A 21,678-nucleotide genomic window follows, 5' to 3' on the forward strand; every position below is an offset into this window, starting at 1 on the left:
ACACCACTCCACACATAACCATTGCTGCTGTTCTGTAATGCAGCCATCACGTTGAAATACTCTACACCAGTGGTACTCAGACTCACTTACCAACTCAGCATGATCATGTACTACTGAACGCTGTACCGGTAGGCTACGGAAATGTATTGCCGTTACCGTGGCAACCGTAATTGGCAAAGCATTATTGTCCATTAATGGTTTCCCCCGACAATTCAAATGCCTCCATGTGTAAAAAAATAAATAAAAGTTTTTTCACAGGAAATTCACTGTATTATTTTACAGATTACCTTTGTTTTTCTACTTTAAGTGTAAATACCATAACAATACAGTAAATTACCTTTTATCAAAATATTAACCATTAAATAAAGGTTGTAATCTGTAAATGTATTTGATTCTACTGTAATTTGACAGTAAGTATTTGGAAACCATTGATGCCAGACATTTACCGTTTTCTTGCAGCTTTTTTTCTTACAGTGTAGGCTACAGACGGCCCATAAGCACAACGTCCATGTATGTAGTGATGTCCACAATAACTGTGGTAAAGTATAATATAACCAAAGAGAATATTACAGTGAGCTTCAGACAGCTTGATCACCATCAAGTCCACATCTTTAGACTCTCTCTCCCTCAGGTGGGAGAGAGAGAGAGAGAGAGAGAGAGGGGAGGCAACACACAAACACGCACACAAACACACACACACACACACACACACACACACACACACACACACACACACACACACACACACACACACACACACACACACACACACACACACACACACACACACACACACACACACACACACACACACACACACACACACACACACACACACACATACATAAATTGATTTATTTTGCTGTTGTATGCGGCGGGGGGGTTACAACAACTCAAGGGACACCAACAAACTGAACAAGCTGGTGTGAGGAAGGCTAGCTCCATGGGGAGAGTGGAGCTGGTCAAACTAGAGAGGAGGATGAGAAGAAAGCTGGCCTATATGCTGGAGAACCACTCCCAGCCCCTCTGTGAGGAGCGAGCCAAGATGAGGAGCATGTTCAGCCATAGACCCATACCCCCCCTGACACTCCACTAACCGCCTCAATCAGTCCTTCGTGCCAGCAGCCATCGGGCTCCACAACCGGGGGCATGGACTGCTGCCAGCAGTCAGAGAACTAACGGCGGCAGAACTCGAGAACTATTAGGAATGTCTGACCCTTAACCACTAAGTGTGTCTGACCCTTAACACATTCTGTGACATGCAGTTTTCCCATTGTATACCACTCTCTGCCAGTGCTGTAAGCCTATGGAGTCGCTCACCTTCTTTGCAGGGCTATAACTTTTTAAATATTATAGCTATATCAACATTACTATGGCCCATTCAACATCGGGTATCTATCGTTCCGGATGTGGGAACGTTATATTTTTCCATTCATACATTGCCGTGTTAGTATCGTCGTGAATATAAGTATGTTTTTGGAGTGTATAGCAGTAATTCCTAGAACACGAGTTATAGGCCCCGACGCATATTACACATAATCGATTGGCGTTTTGTTCCTATACACGCTGTATTAAAAAATTCAAATGCTTATGCTCGGTATACATTATGCTCCATCATGCATGAAGGAAAGGGGGGGGGGGGGGTCGTTTATGATGCCTTGATTGTCAGTAACGGCTTTCCTTAGTAAGACATCATACGTTGAGCAGATGGATTGCAATGAAATAAATGGACAATCGAGCTGGAATTAACGTTAGATTCCTCTTACCTGTGGCCGATGCGTCTGGTGAAAAAAAATTCAATTATTTGATGTCGATCTGCTATATCCATTTTCCGTTTGTATGACGCAATAAACGCCGAAAGCATATTGATTCTTGCGTCTCGAAATTGATCAAATGGACTCAAGTGTTTGTCTTGATCAACATAATAAGATATCTCTGCCGGAGGATTTTCCCAGATGCACAGAGCGCCACATTCGGTTTAGAGTGGAGTGCAACTCGCCCGAAATCAACCAGGCGGCGGTATTGAGGCGTTGAAATATCAGACAGGGTCCAGCTGGCTCCCGGAGCCTTCCTGGATGAATTATGAATGCCAATAGCAAATAAAGGAAATAACGATCATAAAAAAAAGTAAACTCGTTGTTGGCGTTATTCGATTGGCGGGCAATAACGAGTAAACTTGTTTTTGGCGCAAGATGTGTTAACCTCTAAGTGTGTCTGACCCTTAACCTCTAAGTGTGTCTGACCCTTAACCACTAAGTGTGTCTGACCCTTAACCTCTAAGTGTGCCTTTTGTGTACTGTTTACTTTTACTCATAGTCATAGTATATATTATATTATATTCAGATTCAGATTCAAATTGCCTATAGTTATTGTAAAGTATGACTGAGAGGGCATACAGACCCCTTGTTTATACCGTAAGTTTCTCATATTTTATATCAGATTTAATTGTATTGCCTATAGGCTACTTATGTCTTTCTTCTATCACCCTGCCCATACCTGTACCTCCCCTCCTCCCTACCCTGTGCTGCTATGACAACCGTATTTACCCAAGGAGACTTATAAAGGAATATCTTATCGTATCTTAGTCTGTTAAGCATCGGGTGGGCCGACGGCACTTTGCCCTTGTCTGTCGGCTTCAGGCTGTGTTTATGCCGATCAACCAACACATTGTTGGAAAGCTAAAATGGACGCCGTTTGATTGACACCATACTCCCTACACCCTACTATTACGTACTATTTTCCGTGGGATTGTTATCAACTTTGGACCTGTACTAGATAAGACTTCAGGCTATGGACCCATTGCGTTTTCCAGCTCATACCTCTCAGCTGAAACTCTTTTGCAGGCATCTGTTTGCAAACTAATACAGAATGTTACCTTTCAAAAGAGACCAGACTTTTGCATGTGCTCTATTGTAAGTGGTTCAAGAATAAATCTAAAATACTTTGGGTATGCAATTGACAGGCGTTTTATGCAAAACTGGCCCGATGCTTGCCCGATGGATACGAGGTTAGAGTGAGAGGAGGTAGAGAGACACACACACACACACACACACACACACACACACACACACACACACACACACACACACACACACACACACACACACACACACACACACACACACACACACACACACACACACACACACACACACACACACACACACACACACACACAGTGTGACAGAGAGAGGGGATAGAGAGAGAGACACACACACAGTGAGGGAGAGAATTGGTGGGAGAGATACACAGAGAACTTCAAGTTTAGTCAGTAAACGGTTAGCAGGAGATAAACTCCATTCAGTGGGATTTATGACACTCCTGCAACACAATGTATTTGTAATCAGGCTCTGTGCCACCTGGGTTGGTGATCCGAAGGGGCAGTTGGATCCTGTTTTTTCAGTTATTTCGCCTCCTCCGGGTAAATTCAGGAGGCCACGTTACTGGATGTCGGGTGTTTTCACAAGGCAGAGGAATGCAACTCATCTTTGAATGTCCTGTAGCCTACTCTTCTTCATTTTTTTTTTTGCCATTTTTTTTTTTTACATTTTAGCCTCACGTTAGCTTTCCATTGACACGATGCGTGTGCACAGATGCAGAGCGGGTGGCCCAAGATCAATGTTGGTAGTTCGGTAGTAACTGACTACATGTCATCGAGATGACATAATCAGATTACAAAATATAAGTAACTATGAACATGATTACATTTGTCAAGGAAGCTTGATAACATTTTTGATTACATTACAATTGTCAACCCCCACCCTCAAGAGCTCAGTCCCCCTTTCTCAATACAGACTCATGCCGCCCCACATCCACAGCTCAGTCTGAGATCCACACAATGGCGCTGATCTCTGCCTGCACATTTCAAATTGGGCTGTTCCATTGTCAGACAAATTGTCAGGGGGCTGTTGAAGTGTAAGGGATGTAAATCAGATGACCGCCTCACCCCACCTTGTATCGTGAAGCTAATTCCCAGATAGGAGATACATTCCCTTTATGGTTTGCGAGATCTGGGGTCCACTTGCCAACCAAGATTTTACAAAATGGACAAACACCAAATTGAGACTCAAAGACACTCCCACGTTGCCTCTCTGAGCTATGGCCTGACATACTGAGTTTCCCTGCCCTGTAAGGCCCACAGTTGCAAAATATTGTTATATTTTTACATTTTACATTTACATTATGTCTGACTAGTCGTTCTCTCTACTGGAACAGCCTATGTTCAGTTTCACTGTGGATCATGTCTAGTCATGCTCTCTACTGGAACAGCCTATGTTCAGTTTCACTGTGGATAATGTCTAGTCATGCTCTCTACTGGAACAGCCTATGTTCAGTTTCACTGTGGATCATGTCTAGTCATGCTCTCTACTGGAACAGCCTATGTTCAGGAACCTAGATAAGCTGGTCAGGAAGGCCAGTAACGTATAGGGGTGGAGCTGGACTCTCTAGCGGTGGTGTCAGAGAGGAGGAGCCTTGCCAAGCTCCACGCCATCATGGACAACCCCTCCCACCCACTATACACAGACTTGGCCGATAGAATAGATCCGCTATCAGCTCTATCTTTAATCTTTCAAAATGTCTTTTTGAAATCTTTCAGTTGCTATCGCATGCACTTATCTGTGTTTCACTACACATATGAGTGCATGGTTACCAACAGTTCGCCTGTTTTACTGCAACACTACTATCACCGACATCTAAGAATTCTAAGAAGAAAGGCCCTTGAATGGCCCTTTTTTTCTTTTTTTTTTCCCTCCATTTTTCCTCCGATTTTCTCCCATCCCAATGTTAGTCGTATGCCAATTCCCAGTCCCTTCCTGGTCGCTGCGCACTTACCCCCCACAGTCAGATCATCTGGGAGAGTGGAGGCTACCACGTGCTTCCTCCGACACACGTCCAGCCAATCACCGCTTCTTTTCACCTCGCAGCGCGGATTCTCATCGAGAGGGCGTAGCGTGTGGGAGGACCACACTATCCCCCTCAAGTCCTATCCGCGCTTAGCAGGCGCCCCGACCGAACTGTAGGAGTCGCTGTTTACAACGACCCGGACCCACCCCGCCAGCTTCTCCCACCCTCTAATACAGCCAATTGTATTAGTGCAGACGGCCAGCCAAGCTGGTGACAACCCCGGAGCTGTGAGCTGGATTCGAACAGGCAAATCCAGCTCACAGCTCCGGGGTTGGTGACGAACGCAATCTCCGCTCGGCCACCTAACCGCCCTTGAATGGCCCTTCTAAGGTTTCTCTCCTCCACATTGCCTGTGGTGCATTTTTTCCTATTGCTAGGTTTTAGTGAGTTTTTCCTTACCTTCGCGTGGGGTGTGTCTGGGAGTGTTGTATTTATTTTGCATTTATTTGAATTTTTTTGGACAATATGGTGTTCTTGTTTTGTTCTTGACTTATTGTGATGTTTCGTCTTGACTTGTTTAAAGAAGACGTGTCCGGCCCATGGGGACATTAACGTGTGTTGTCGGGCCTTACAAATAAATGTTATTTGATTTTATTTGATTTAGAAGGAGCACGTTCAGTGTTAGACTAAGACTCCCAAGATGCAACACTGAACGGCACAGGAAGTCCTTCATTCCGACAGCCATCAGATTTAATAACGCATCACTGTGCCTCACTGCATCACTGAGCAGAGGGTGACAGTACTATCTCCCTGGACTTTTACTTTGACTTTTAAACCGTCATTGTACAATTTTACACTTTTTTACTATACACTTACTGTATATTTCTGTATATTTTGACTGTATATTTTATATTTTAGAATGTACTGTATACACAGTACATAACATAGAAAATGTATATCCCGAACCGTATATATATATTTTTTTCCAGTGTTGCATATAAATATAATTTATCATTAGTTTTAAAAATTCTTTCTTACACTTTGTACAATAACTTGACAAGATTAAATGCAAGCAATTGCAAGTCACATCAGGAGAGGGGCAACGGCTAGGCACTTTTATTTTTTTGGGAGAGTGTACAGGGTTGGGTTTTTCTTTTTTAGAAAGGATGCAAAGTTTGCATAGACGGCTTCAGGAGAACTGGTAACGTGACATGAGAAAATGATTACGATTGAACCGAGAACACTTGGGAACGAACCAGAGTGCAGCTGCAGTGTCAAGAAGGAATGTTTTACAATTATCGTTTGTTATTATACACTGAGTCGATGCCATCGTACTGTGGATGGGGTTTCTGTCACAGATGCTGATCAATAAACACAAGAGTCTGACCGAGTATCTCTCCTCTTATTCTCCCTCTATACCCAAAGTCAAATGTGAACGTTTTCAGTTCTGACCTTGCAAAAAACAAAACAAAACCAAGAAACAACATGTTGCTTTAGATTAGCAGCTTCCATATTCAATTTACCTCTTATGTCAATTATTTGGTAGAAGGCAATTACATTTTTTTATAACTTTCTTTATTGGAATCAGTATACAGGTAAAAAAAAATTAAGTGAAAATTAACTTCCATTTTTCTTCCTTTTTCTCTCCATTTTCTATTGTATTTTTATTCTTATTCTTATTTTTATTCTTATTCGTGACATGTTTACTGTTTACTGTGAGTGATCTGTAGTGCCAAATTTCCCTCGGATGAATAAAGTATTTCTATTCTATTCTATTCTAATTCAGGGCATAAGTGGCAGAAAGACTGTAATGACCCGAAAGATACCGATGGCTCGGCTTGATAAGGCATTCATGCACATGAACGAGCCAAGCTAGACAAAGTGCATTCGATGCACAATAGCTGATATCTGGACCGGAAAGCGGTAGTGCTTGCCTGTTGCAAGGATTCGAGGCAGACACACATATTATGACATTGTTGCTGCTAAGATTTATGCGGCTTACAACAAAAATAAAGTCCAAGCTGCTGTCATAATTGTAGTAATTTTGTAAACGTTTTCAAAGAGTTTTAAATCGAAAGTGGTGACCATGATGAGGCAGATGACCAAGGTGAATTGCAGGATGTGGATGCTATTCTTGCTGAAGAGACAGATATCTATATTATATATACCCTGCCACCAGGGATGTGCATCACACACAATTAATCTGATAGCCTCCAAGGATCTTATGAAAGCTTTGACACAAGGGCCAACATGCAGTGTACTACAGTGCAATGGTCAAATGCTCAGCCTTATGGGACAACGCCCACTAGGGGTGTAACGGTACACAGACGCCACGGTTAGGTACGTACCTTGGTTTTGGGGTCACGGTTCGGTATGGGTTTGGTACGTACCTTGGTTTTGGGGTCACGGTTCGGTACGAGTTCGGTACAACAGGAAATATTCATAATTACTATTATATATTTATAATAATTATAATAATAATAATAATTAAATATAATCTTATTTTTTGTTATACTTAGTTCTACCTAGGCGTGCAGCTGTAGTCAGTGATACCGGTGTCATTCTGTGTTCAAGCATCCACTAAGTAAATGAATTGCCTACCGCCCCCACCTCCCACCAGCATACGCTTTTTAAGTTTCACTTCTAGAGTAGATTTAACTTCACGTGAAGCAGAGAAAGAAGACTCTAGAGAAGAGATGACATGTTACACAACAATGGCAGAGGATTTATTAATATTTTTGATTTAAACACTGCAGCAGCTCGACTGGAGAGGAGCTCAGATGATCAGTCCGGGAAAAGTATGTAGTGTGTTTGTCTTTTTTTTTTTTCAATAGCAGCAATAGACACACAACTTTGCACAATTAGGTCTGGATGCAAGCAAATATTGTCACAGTTCCTACCTGGCTTCTCTCTCCCTCTCTCTCTACTGCCCTCTGGGAGGAGGTTTAGAGTTCCACGCTCTAGACTAAATAGGTTTAAAAACTCCTTTATTCCAATCTCAGTTAAACTTTTAAATAGTGCCAGATAAATGGCAATTATCGAATAACTGATATTTGGTTGTTATATTATCGATATTCGATAACCGATATTTGGGTATACTATTCTAATGTGGTGTTGCCAGACATCCTGCTGTGCAGGTACTTTACTGTATCTTTTATATTGTGTATCTCCTCTGTTTGGAGTCAGTTGTGTTGTGTCATGTCTGTATGTGTCTGGGGCTGTAGTGTGGGTGTAAGCCCAAGACAAATTTCCCAGCTGATGGGACAATAAAGTGACTCTTGACTCTCTCTCTCTCTCTCTCTCTCTCTCTCTCTCTCTCTCTCTCTCTCTCTCTCTCTCCTCTCTCTCTCTCTCTCTCTCTCTCTCTCTCTCTCCACGGCGGGAACAGAGCAGACCGCACCAAAAACTCACCCTAACGCAGAGTCGGGTCCAAGAGGACGGTGACGACCGTGGAGAAAGGGCTGACCTTCGAAGCTTTTTTTGGCAATCGAAGCTTCGGGGCCGAGCTTCGATTTTAATTCGAAGCTTCAAAAAAAATTACAAAAAAATAAAAAAATATATATTTTTTTAATATCTTTTTTAAATTTTTAAATTTTTTATTTATTTTTTTGTATCTTATGTTGTGGGACTTGTACAGCACTTTCGTAAACTTTGTTGTTTTTGAATGTGCTCTATAAATAAAGTGGGTTGGATTAATTAATTAAGTAGCCCCTTTCGTGACTGTGACGCATCCAACAAGGTTTCACTCGGCTGTGTGATTTAATTCAAGGTGGATCGCTGTTGTCGTTTGAACAACTTCAGATTTCATGGGAACTACCAATCCCCCAAATCAAGAATGTTTAAGATGAATGAAGTAAGATTTTGATTATTTGAAATATGGCCTGTGTAGACTAAACTATGCACAGAATTATGTCAGTCTACAAGGTCCGGATTCTACATGGTCCGGCAATGTAGACCTTGTAGACTCCACTACAGACCAATTATCAGTGAATGTTCATGCATTTTTAAGAAGGGCAACTTCCATAAAAAAACAAAGAACTCACCAAAACATCTCAGTAGCACCTTATCTAAATGTTATATTTCATATATGGAGATTCATATTTATTTATGTATTGCATGCATTTCTACATTTTATTTCCTATTTTGTTTATTCATCCCAGTATCTTTCTTTCTTATGTGTGGAATTCTACAAGGCGCGCGCACACACACACACACACACACACACACACACACACACACACACACACACACCTACACACACACCTACACACACACACACACACACACACACACACACACACACACACACACACACACACACACACACACACACACACACACACACACACACACACACACACACACACACACACACACACACACACACACACACACTTACATTTAGTCATTTAGCTGACGCTTTTATCCAAAGCGACTTACAAGTTCTGTACGACAAGACAGCAAGAAGGGTACAACTCTATCAGCTGAGTAACAATGTTCATCAAAGTGTTGCGTGTTACAGTGTAGGTTTGTTTATTAGGACAAGTGCATGACAGTAAGGTTAGTCACGGTTAGATTTTTTTTTTTTTTTTTTTTTATCATTTCAGATAATGGTTGAAGAAGTGAGTCTTTAGTCGACGGCGAAAGATTGGACGGGATTCGGCTGTCCTAACTGGGATGGGTAGTTCACACACACACACACACACACACACACACACACACACACACACACACACACACACACACACACACACACACACACACACACACACACACACACACACACACACACACACACACACACACACACACACACACACACACACACACACACACACACACACACACAATCACACACACACACACACACACACACACACACACACACACCTACACACACACCTACACACACACACACACACATACAAATCGAAGTAAAAAAAAATAATCTGAAAAAAATGTTTTTTGCAAAAAAAAAAAAAAAAAAAATCTTTTTTTTTAAACTTCGATTTTTTTTTTAATGTTCGAAGCTTGTGCCATCGAACGAAGCTTCGAAGCTTCGAAGTATTTAAGACAGCCCTAAAGTTCACCAGTCCCATCATGATATTGTCCCCCCCGTTGGGATGAACCCGGGAGTCCGCTCCCAGTCCATCCGCCACACGTTAGCACCCGACAACGTAGCCAACACTAGCTAGCTAGCGTTAGCTAACGCTAGTTAGCTGTCCCTGCCCCCAGCCAAGCTACTAGCCGACATAGCTATAGCCTGACTGAAGGTTCCAACACGCAACAACTTTCATCCTCAGTCCATCCGCCGAACGTCCTCCCCGTCCCAGCACAACCCAATCACCACACCCGGTACCGACAAGCCCATAGTTCAGCGGTTGTAACTAACTCATTATGCTGCAAAATTATTTGCATTTGGTTCTGTTTTTACATTCAACTGGTAGGCGAAACATGAACCTGCCAATCACATGGATAACCACATATTATCTGCAGTATCTATTGTTTATGTTAACTTGTTTTCACTGATTGTTGATAAACTGATGAACTTTACAACAATAATACAAATCCTACTGCTGTTATTCCATCATGTCAAATTCTGATGCTGAATCTATCACTCTGAGCTATTCGCTGGTCTGTGTCCTGCCCACGCACACTGTAGACAATCCCCTAGTGAGTGTGCCCATCTGTGAAGAACAACAGGCCCTATTCCCTGTACCTGGTTCAACTAAGTCGATCAAAAGTCCCATTAGCCAGATTCAATTAACCCGATGTTTGAATCCAGGCTTTCCCTGTTCCTCGAACGCTGATTCAGTCTTGTTAATTCGAACCAGACTTGATACTCAGGATAATTGCACGTTTGGACGGCATTGATTGATTTATTGAAAACTTTATTAACAGATTGCAGAATGGGTACAATACAGTACGGCTCAATAGCCTCGCCGACAAGTTAAATGCATAATCTATAGGCTAATTTTAAGTCCCTCATTACCCCAATCAATCAGATTATATTTCTTTAAATGTGCCTGCTGGCAGTAGGCTTAATGGAATGAATAATCGAATGAGATCTTGCTAGCGAAAATAATTAGTTCAACTCGTTCAGAATAAGTAGATAAAAACAAGCCCAAATAGTATGTAATTGATATGAATTAATAGATACTCATGAGGATATCTGTACTGTATGTGCTTAGGTATCATGTACTATATAAATACATGGTTCCCAAAGTTTTCAAGGCGCGACCCCCGAAATAACATGTCAGAGAGGCTTTGAGGGAGGCTATACAGTTTCACTATTAATCAGATTTTAATCTGTTTTGGACATCATCCATACATGCATTGAATTGATTAACTTTTGGTTTATACCAGTGACACCAGTTATGTTAATCACCCTCTTGTTTATCATCAGATAACAGTGCTTGAACAGATAAATGCATTTTCTCAAATTCATTCATCAAAACGTCAAAAGCTTGCAATTGCTCATTCATTTTCTCAAGTCACGTCCACGTCATCAAATCCGTCAAACAGCACATCTCCTCCTCAGACACTTGTATCCCAGTTACAATATCACAATAATGTGTGAGTGACAGTGATACAATTCAACAATCCACAGATTCAGATTTGTCGTAATTCACATCACAATCCATGCATAAAGACGCTTCAATTCATGCTTGAATGAAACACAATCTGGGCGCTCCGTTAAGCAAATACATAAACCGCGGAGAATATGAAACTAATCAGAGCCAAGCGCCTGGTTTCATTCATTAAAAATATCCCAGCGGGATTCACATTTGCAATGCTCCGCGTTATTAAAATAACCACATAGTGTGTGTCGCGACTGCGAGCGCCGTATAGCTATGAATTGACCTGCATTATTTAGGACAAAGTAAATCCATAGGCTGAATATGATTTATTATCAGCATTTTAGGTCTATTATTTTACATTTTACAGAAGAACGAAGCACAAAAACATAATTCAGAATGGTATAATGGGATCTAGACTGTGAGGATTATTTCAGGAAGGGAGCTGGCATTTCTTTGCGAGGGCGTGGCCATGGTTTATCCAGCTAACTGAACTTAACCCTGCACTGGAGCAGGTTCAAACTTTCTGATCTATTGCCATAGTGATTTAGACAATCGCACGTCGGGGAACCGACAGGTCAGGCTTAATTCAAGTTATCCTGAAAATTATCCGGCTAACTCAGTTAGCCAGGTACGAGGAACAGGGCCCTAATTGGATGCAGCTCTCACTGTCATCAAAGTTCACAAACGAGACTGGAAGTTAACTCTCTCTCTCTCTCTCTCAACACCCCCCCCCCCTCTCTTTGTCCCCCCTCCTTGGATCTACACTGGTCTTACTGTGTTTTATTTGTCAGTGTGTGCATCTGTTCATTCATGCATCTATTTATTTATCAATTGTTCGTGTTTATTGTTTACCCATCCATCCATTAATCCCTCTATCCATCCATCTGTCCATCCATCCATCCATCCATCCAGCCATCCATTCATCACTCCATCCATCCATCCATCCATCCATTCCTCCGCCCACCCATCCATTCTTCCACCATCCATCCATCCATCCATCCATCCATCCATCCATCCATCCATCCATCCATCCATCCATCCATCCATCCATCCATCCATCCATCCATCCATCCATCCATCCATCCATCCACCCATCTGTCTGTCCACCCATCCATTCACCCACCTGTCTGTCTGTCCACCCATCCATTCACCCACCTGTCTGTCTGTCTGTCTGTCTGTCTGTCTGTCTGTCTGTCCACCCACCCATCCATCCATCCATCCATCCATCCATCCATCCATCCATCCATCCATCCATCCATCCATCCATCCATCCATCCATCCATCCATCCATCCATCCATCCATCCATCCATCCCATCGTTGTCCTCAGAAACGTCTCTAGATACTTACCCACGAAGCTGCGGTTGTGCCCAGAGGGGAAGGAATTCCCAACCATCACCACCGACTGGTCAATAATGATCTCCTGACTCCGGCCCGGAGCGGCTGTGACCTCCCGCCTCCCGCCTCCGCCGTCCAATCGCAGGGTGAGCTCTTTGCCATAACGATCCAGCTCCAGCTGGTGCCAGTCTCCATTGTCTAGGCGATGGTAGGGCAGCGTGAGGTTGTAGTCTCCATCCCCGAGGTTGTAGAACACAACCAGTAGACCCTGGAACACCTGAGGGAGACGGCAACATGGAAAGACTTTATATTATAGTAATAATAATCACTGTGGTCGTTCTGAATGGGGTAATCTGTGACACTAAAGACTATAATTTGCTGCATCTTGCTGGGAATCGCACCGCAAGTGGTTGCCATGGTAACTAAGGCAGACACCACTGGATGGCACATGCATAGCCAATCTAAGTGGGGAAAAAACGAATCCCTTTTTGACCCATTGTCAGTAATTTGCCGGTTTCTGAAGCTGTTATAGAAATGTCTCGTAAATTCAAACATTGAGACGGTATAAAACGCTGTTGTGTGTGATTTATGGAGTTTTCTCGCCACTTAAATTGGACCGAAACACCCACTTTTGGCAGAGTGTCCCCCGATGGACACAGACTCCGGAGTCACATGGGCTGCTTTGTGTAGGGAGACGCTGCACTGTCCCTGTAGACTATTAGACACTTCTGTCCCATAATAGACACACACAGAAGTTGGTTCAATCAGCCAATCCTCATGAATAACAAAACGTACTGATTGCAATACAATCCTGACATTTAATTTGGAGACAAGCCTAACTCTGTATTTAATTAACGTGTTTTAATCGGCCTGGTGTGGAATGTGTCAATAAGTAATGAAAACACTGCACATCTTCTTAAAGAAAAGATTAATCGTCACACCTCCCATCACTACATTTGAGAACAGGAAGACGTGCAATTTGAGTGATTTTTTTCCTCATTAAATTAAACTGTGAAAGTCGATGGAGAAATTGGGAGCGAAAAGGTCACTGGAGTTTCACCAGGTTTTCAGATAGGAGGTCTGCAGTGATTTACATTTCCTTTGAAACCTCAGGGATCGGACCTGAACCATAAATGAGCCACATATCGCAGGCCACGCTTCAGTATTCTGATCCTGCGATCCCAGGATTCTCATTAGTGAGGGGAACCGGTCTCAGTTTTTTTTATTTTGCCTGATAGAATCAATAAGAACATAACAGAATTATATTACTGTTCAAACCCCCTAAATTCAATCTACAGATGACCTCTGAGTGACATTGGTAAATGGACTGGTATTTATATAGCGTCTTCACATTTATATAACTCACACACTCATACACTCACACACCAACGGCGGAGGCAACCATGCAAGGTGGCAAATTGCACCGTAGGAGAAAAAGTTAGGCGTTAAGTGTCTTTTCTCGAGAACACTTCCGACACCCTGCCCAGGAGGAGCCAGAATCTAACCAGAAACCTTCTGATTGCCAGACAACCGCTCTATCTCCTGAGCCACTGTCATACAGCAAGTGCAAACCCTGTTTGACCCCCATCATTTCTACCCATATTTACCATATGCTGACTGGGAGACTTCCCACATTGAATGGCCTTGTTCTAACAGAGACAAACATGTTCAAATAAGAATATATTCGGAACCTTTACCTTGTAGCGATTTGCTTGCTTTAAAATCCTAGATTTATCTCGAGTGAGGAGAGTGAGGAAAAACAACCAATTTGACACCAATGTCCCAATACTTTTGCAAACAAAATACAGTAAATTCACCCGCATTTTTATCAAAACCAAGCTGGTAGTTTCCCAGATATTGCCTGTGACTAATTCACACATGCCCGGGCCCCGCGAGTCGGATCCATAATCCCCCCCTTGTCGGCATGAGGGGGGGGGGGGGGCGAACAAACCGAAACGATTGTACTGTGTACTGTGCTGGCGTGGTCTGTTTTCAGCTAGGGTATTACTGATAGGAGGAATTACTATCTGTGTGGTCTGAGTAAAGCCTAGCGCTGCTGTGCGAATCAGTAGTGAAAAGATTCATATAGCCTATAAGACGATGTACAGACACTATATCCCCACTGGTACATAGATATGGGGGTATTTGTGGGCTAGGAAAGAGAAAGCCTGTGTGTGTGTGGGGGGGGGGGGGGGGGGTAGCATGGAAGCGCAGGCATGCAAAGACCATTCAATATCTTACTTTATCAGTTTGGGGAATCTATTTGTGCTGCAGTGGGTCACTACAGAGAGCCCATCCACAGTAACACCAGGGAGACCAAGCACAGCGGTAATCCATGACTTGACCCCCTGGCCTGATTTGCGCTTGATACAGACACACATAAACACACTCCGAAACAACACAACATGTAGGCCAGCTCCCATAAGTGGAAACCCGGAAGGCAAAGGTGGAAGTGTTTTTTCTTTATTTTCTTCCGCGCGGATGTACGCGAATTGCGAAATCCCAATTTAAAAAAAAAACAAAATAAAATAAAAAAGATTATCTGCGGCAAACCTGCCAGCGAGGACGGTATGGAAGGGGTTCCGTGTTCAAGAATTAATTCAGCAATTTCGCAACCAGGAGGCAAAGCTGCATTAGGCTCTCACTACACGGCGGCAGCACACAGTCACCCCGCGGGGAGGAGATACAAGGAACAACAAATTATCTCCAGCGGTTGAGGATGAGCAAACACAACGGACTGGGAGCTGGTGAGGGGCTCCTATAACGGCAGCTTGTACATGTCCACTCCCTAATTGGAAACAGTGGGGGAAAGATAATTCAATACGGTGCGTAATGCATTCAGCCCTGCCTGCATTAACTATTGCTCCCTCAGCATGATCATCTCACTAGCATGCTGACCCCACCTCCTCTTCCTACAGACACACACACGCACACTCACACACGCAGTTGGCTCTACTCTCGACATTGCATCCTCTTACCCTCCAGTCCACGGCATAAAGAAAAGACAATGAGCCTCATGCATGAACATTCTCTTACATTTCCTGTTAAATATCTCTCAAGACAGGTGCGTATGAGAAAGGGCATATGAGAAAGGGCATATGAGAAAGGGCATATGAGAAAGGGCATATAAGAAAGGTGCGTATGAGAAAGTGCGTATGAGAAAGTGCGTATGAGAGTGCGTATGAGAAAGCACGCATGAGAAAGGTACATATGAGAAAGCTTGTATGAAAAAGTGCGTATGAGAAAGCGCATATGAGAAAGTGTGCATGAGAAAGTGCGTATGAGAAAGTGCGTATGAGAAAGTGCACATGAGAAAGCTTGTATGAAAAAGTGCGTATGAGAAAGCGCATATGAGAAAGCGCATATGAGAAAGTACGCATGAGAAAGTGCGTATGAGAAAGTGCGTATGAGAAAGCGCATATGAGAAAGCTCATATGAGAAAGCTCATATGAGAAAGTGCGTATGAGAAAGTGCGTATGAGAAAGTGCGCATGAGAAAGTGTGCATGAGAAAGTGCGTATGAGAAAGTGCGTATGAGAAAGTGCGTATGAGAAAGCGTGTATGAGAAAGCGTGTATGAGAAAGTGCGTATGAGAAAGCGTGTATGAGAAAGCGTGTATGAGAAAGGTGCGTATGAGAAAGCGTGTATGAGAAAGTGCGTATGAGAAAGCGTGTATGAGAAAGCGTGTATGAGAAAGGTGCGTATGAGAAAGCGTGTATGAGAAAGCGTGTATGAGAAAGGTGCGTATGAGAAATCAATGTTCTCAACACTCCCCCACCCAATTATTCTTAGGAACATGCCTGCTATTCTTAGATTGAATGTGTGTGGCCCGTGCATTTTCTATTAGCATAATTAACGCCCCCAAAAATACCATGCAAGGTTGTGTCGTTCACACAGAAGAGTTTTTTTTCACTTCACTTACTTCACTCGACGGCCCACGTTATACCATCCTCGAACATGCCATTTAAAAAGGGAGCGGAGTGAGAGAAGAGCGTTACAGTGGTGCTGCCTGAGCTGCTGTCTGTGACCAGAGAATCATTTCCCAGGGTGTCAACAGTGACATCAAAGGAGTGGCAAAACTACACGAGCTGTGAAATAATTCACTGTCACTATATTTTAATTGAAATAAAAGGGAAAAAATGGTTAGACATGACACTCCGCGCCAAGAGACGTTTGCGGGTGTCAGTCGATCATAACAGCAATGGGATGAACACAGGATGAAGGCTCTATGTAATTAATGGATTCAATAATTGACAATAGTCTAATAGAAGTGGCGCTGTAGTCCTTGGGTGGTGATAAGATGGATGTCGACTAACAGCTCCACCAGCATGTCTGATGGCAGTAATCATTGGTATCTGTATATTTATGAAGCCCTACTCTGTAAATTACCACTTTATACCTCATATTGTTACGGTTGCAGGTAGGAAATTCGAGTTCCAATAGTAGAGGAATGAAATGAGACAGAGAGGTGGTTTGCTCTCTCAATAGGGTGTATTTTAATAGTAAGAACACAGAGCAATGCAAATAAAGCATACGAAAAATGCCGGGCGTCAACTGAGAGAATAGACCTAAGGTAAATACAAAATTATAGTTTGACAGCAACGAGAAGGTCAGCACTCGTTCTTACTCCAGACAGTCTGAAGACTCGACAAGGAGAAAAGGAAACAGTAGGTCAATATAAAGTCACATTCCTGACATTCCAATGCATCAATTAGTGACGGCATAGTGACAGCCAGTGACAGCAACCAGTGGTGACAGTTCAATCAGAGTAGTGACAGCGAACCAGAAGTGACCATCAATAAGTGCAAATACCAACCACCAGGTGAAGTACTCCAGAATGACAGTAGGGTTCCTAGACCTAGAAACCCAGAACGTTACACATCTATGCTGCTCTGGAACTCCAGTACATGCTTAACACGCTCCAGTGATAGTTCTTCAGGCTCCCTCCGTGCTAGAAATAATCTTGGAAAGACTGCGTTTTGCATTGAGGCAGTGGATTCATGGAATCTCTTACAACGTGACCTAAAACTGAGTACTCTTGTCTCTTTTGGACAGTTTAGATTCTTAATTAATAACCCCTCCACGTCGACTTTCTCTAATTGCTTTTTCTGATGTGATATTTTAGGGTTAGGGTTATGTTATTTAATTATTTTGGGGAGCCAGCATGCATAGAAAACAAACAGTCAGCACTGTTGTAGCTGAGGTTGTGTTTAACCGTGTGGTATACCTGTGTCACCTCAGCTGCAGTAACCTAGAGGGGAGGAGTGGGATGATAAAATTTAAATGAAATTAAATTGAACAGTATGACTTTTATATTGTTGTCTGAACACTATTTATTTATTTATTTATTTATTTATTTATTTATTTATTTATTTATTTATTTATTTATTTATTTATTTATTTATTTATTTATTTATTTATTTATTTATTTATTTATTTATTTATTTATTTATTTATTTATTTATTTATTTATTTATTTATTTATTTATTTATTTATTTATTTATTTATTTATTTATTTATTTATGTTTAAGTATTTATTTAAGTATTTTTGCATTTATGTATTTATGAATTATATTATTTATGTATTTATTAACTGTTAATCCATTATGAAGAATTCCGTTTTCAAGATGAGCATAACAACATAAGAGTTTAAATGGGCACACTATTTAATTATATTGATTAATATAAATACATGTTTATTTATTAGACTTTAAAAACTCAACATTAATGAACAATCAACCATATTAGTCAACTGAAATAGCCTAGACTATGCCCAGCAGCCAATATGTAGGCTCCTGGCTGCCAGGGCAGGTAAATAGAAATACTGACATCTAGTTAAAAACACAACCAGATAAATAAGATGTAATATCCCATACCGAATCAATCTCAGGAGATGTTTCAGTCATGAAGAACTATGAAACCTGTGCTTGGGTCCTTTGCGTTCTTATATTTCGGGAATGTTGTTCTCCTGAGGCATGCTGTCTGATGTCAGTCAGTCCACCATGTGCCACAGAAAACACATACATACTTTGCAGTTTGCTTTATAAACATCTCCACTGACGCTATCAAGCCAGGGGTTTGCCTCTTCCCACAGGTCTGTACTTCTGCAGGCGGTTTGTCTTTTTAGGACGCGGTGGTGGAGTAGTGTCTGCTACAAGTCTGTTTATTTTCCGCAACTTTTGGACACAATTTTGCTTGTTTTTGGCTTGTTTTTGTAGGTCGGTTGGCTCATTTCTCTCACAATACTGGCAACACTGACTGACTTGCGGACAGCGGAGCTCTCACATTCCCGACCTTAAAATACGGGACAAAGTACGTGATATTGCATACTGTATGAGCTGTGTTTATTTTTGACTGTATGTTGGTGACTGATTTATTGTATCTTTTAAATTGATTGTGTGTGTTTTATAATCTCATATGACTTGTACACTCAATAAACTGGGGGTTTGGGGAGAGGGAGGAGACAAGACACATCCTAGGAGAAGACAAGTCCTGTTATCGTCCACAGTGGCAAGGAGCGATAAGGCTTACACAGGTAGGTATTACTCACGGACAGTTTGGTGATCGACTGACAGGGTTTGTACGACACAGGGGAGAATATGAAGGGACATTACCGAGCCACGCCAATGAGTGTAATTAAGACAGGCAGACATGGCAATTACCCACCAGGTAACGCTAGAGACTCGCTCACTGAGCAGAGCGAACCCCAAATGTTATACTATACTAATATATAATGTACCTTATTCCCATATTCCCAAAGGTATAGGCTACCTAGTAAAGTAGCCTATCAAATATGTTTATTCCAAACACATGTAGATCATATCTGTGCGTACTCTAGATCAGTGTTTCTCAACTGGTGGGTCGCGACCCAAAAGTGGGTCGCAGGGCCATTTTGAGTGGGCCGCGGATGTGTGTGTAAAATTTTTATTTATATATATTTTTTGCACTACCTATCTTTGTGAAAGTGGCTTCTCAGCTCTGGTCCAGCTGAAGACAAGGCAGAGAAACAGATTGGACATTGAGCATGACCTCAGAGTTGCTTTGTCTACCATCACCCCAGACTTTGAGACTCTTGTCAGGAGCAAACAACTTCCCCAGTTGTCCCATTAGTTCCCTGGGATGTTAAGCTAAGAAGTCTGCTAAGAAGCATAATATATTATTTATTATTATTATTTTATTTCATTGTGTTTTTATCCCTAGTTGGACTTTTGTTGCAACCCCAGTTATCCCATTAGTTCCCCCAAACTTACTGTAGGTCTGTTATGTTAAGCTAAGAAGCTAAGATCATATCTGTATGTAGCCTACTGTATGCATGGCTCTACATCATATCTGTGCGTATGCATGGCTCTACATCATATCTGTGCGTATGCATGGTTCTAGATCATATATGTGCGTATTAGGGGTGTAATGGTACACAGAAGCCACGGTTCGGTACGTACCTCGGTTTTGGGGTCACGGTTCAGTTCAGAGTTTGAACGGTATAAAAAATTATTATTATTATAATTATTATTATTAAATACAATTATTTTTTATTAAGTTATACTTAGTTCCACCTAGGCTTGCCGCGGTAGTCAGTCAGTGATAACGGTGTCATTCTGTGTTCAGGAATCCACTTGAGAAAATGAATTGCCTACTGCCCCCACCCCCCAGCGGTGTATGCTTTTTAAGTTTCAGTTTCACTTCTAGAGTAGATTTAACTTCACGTGAAGCAGAGAAAGAAGACTCTAGAGAAGAGATGCCATGTTACACAACAATGGCAGAGGATCTATCAATATTTTGGATTTAAATACCGCAGCTCGACTGGAGAGGAGCTCAGAGGACCAGTCCAGATCAGCAAAAGTATGTTTGCGTTTTTGTTTTTTCGTTTTTTGGGGATCAGCTGTTCAACATTTTATTCATCATCTAAATGTGGCAATACAAGCTTGATATTCAACGTTAAATGAATGACCTTCTGTGTTAAGACAGTTAGTAAGCCAGTGTAAAGTAAAGTAAAGATATTGAGTTTACATTTGTAAAATGTGCAACCTTATAGTTTCACCTAGAGACATATTTGTCGTATGGCTGGATGTACCGAACCGTGACGTCCGTACCGTGAAGTCGCAGGACGGATACACGTACCGTTACACCCCTAGTGCGTATGCATGGTTCTAGATCATATCTGTGTGCATGGTTCTAGATCGTATCTGTGTGTATGCATGGTTCTTGCATGAGGCCCAATGTTCTCAATCAATACTCTGCGAATCTGAATCGAATCTGACAAAAAAAATGTTTTTCCCGCAGTGCCACCAGAGATTCTTGCAAACAGTGGCAGTACAGAATGTGTTCCCCTCCTTCGACTTTCCAATGTTAAAGGAACATGCCAACTTTTGGGGAAATTAGCTTATTTGCCATCTACCCTGGAGTTAGACAAGAAGATACATATACCATTTTCTTCTCTGTGCATGCATTAGGCTTAGGGAACAGCCGCACCGTTAGCCTAGCTTAGCGTCATTCACTGGAAGTAGGTGTGCCAGTGTAGCCTAGTTCCCAACAGTCACGAAATACACTCCAAATACAACTCCAAAACTTTCCTGTAAACATGTTGTGACCTGTGTACAGTATTTTTACCACATGTATTTTTTTTATTTGACATTTTTGTTTTCTAAGCAGATATATACTCTGAATTTTTTTTTGCCGAACCCCTGCCACTGCCTGGGCGCAGTGATTTCATCACCTGAAAAGCCCAGTTAAAAAAAACAGGGCTTTTGAGGTGATGAAATCACTGTTCCCTAAGCCTAATGCATGCACAGAGAAGAAAATGGTATGTATCTGCTTGTCTAACTCCAGGGTAAATAAGCTAATTTCCCAAACAGTTGGCGTGTTCCTTTAAGTCAAAACAGGAAGGAGGAAACAGACATGAGAGAATCTGACTCAGAC

The 21,678-nt window shown here is 42.0% G+C and overlaps 2 protein-coding genes across 2 annotated transcripts in view; both read right to left on the reverse strand.

The window, feature by feature from the left end:
• cav1 (caveolin 1) overlaps positions 1–21,678 on the reverse strand; it is a 145,749-nt gene that overhangs the window by 4,852 nt on the left and 119,219 nt on the right.
• LOC311244770 (neural-cadherin-like) overlaps positions 1–21,678 on the reverse strand; it is a gene marked incomplete at both ends in the record, with an annotated part of 135,761 nt that overhangs the window by 1,392 nt on the left and 112,691 nt on the right. Inside the window, one exon of the mRNA XM_084334457.1 lies at positions 12,775–13,039. Within this exon, the coding sequence (XP_084190583.1) occupies positions 12,775–13,039 (265 nt within the window). The remainder of the gene's footprint in view (positions 1–12,774; positions 13,040–21,678) is intronic.

This window comes from Notolepis coatsorum, assembly GCF_963971535.1.
Source record: "Notolepis coatsorum genome assembly, chromosome: 18".
In the NCBI taxonomy this organism is placed as follows: domain Eukaryota; kingdom Metazoa; phylum Chordata; class Actinopteri; order Aulopiformes; family Paralepididae; genus Notolepis; species Notolepis coatsorum.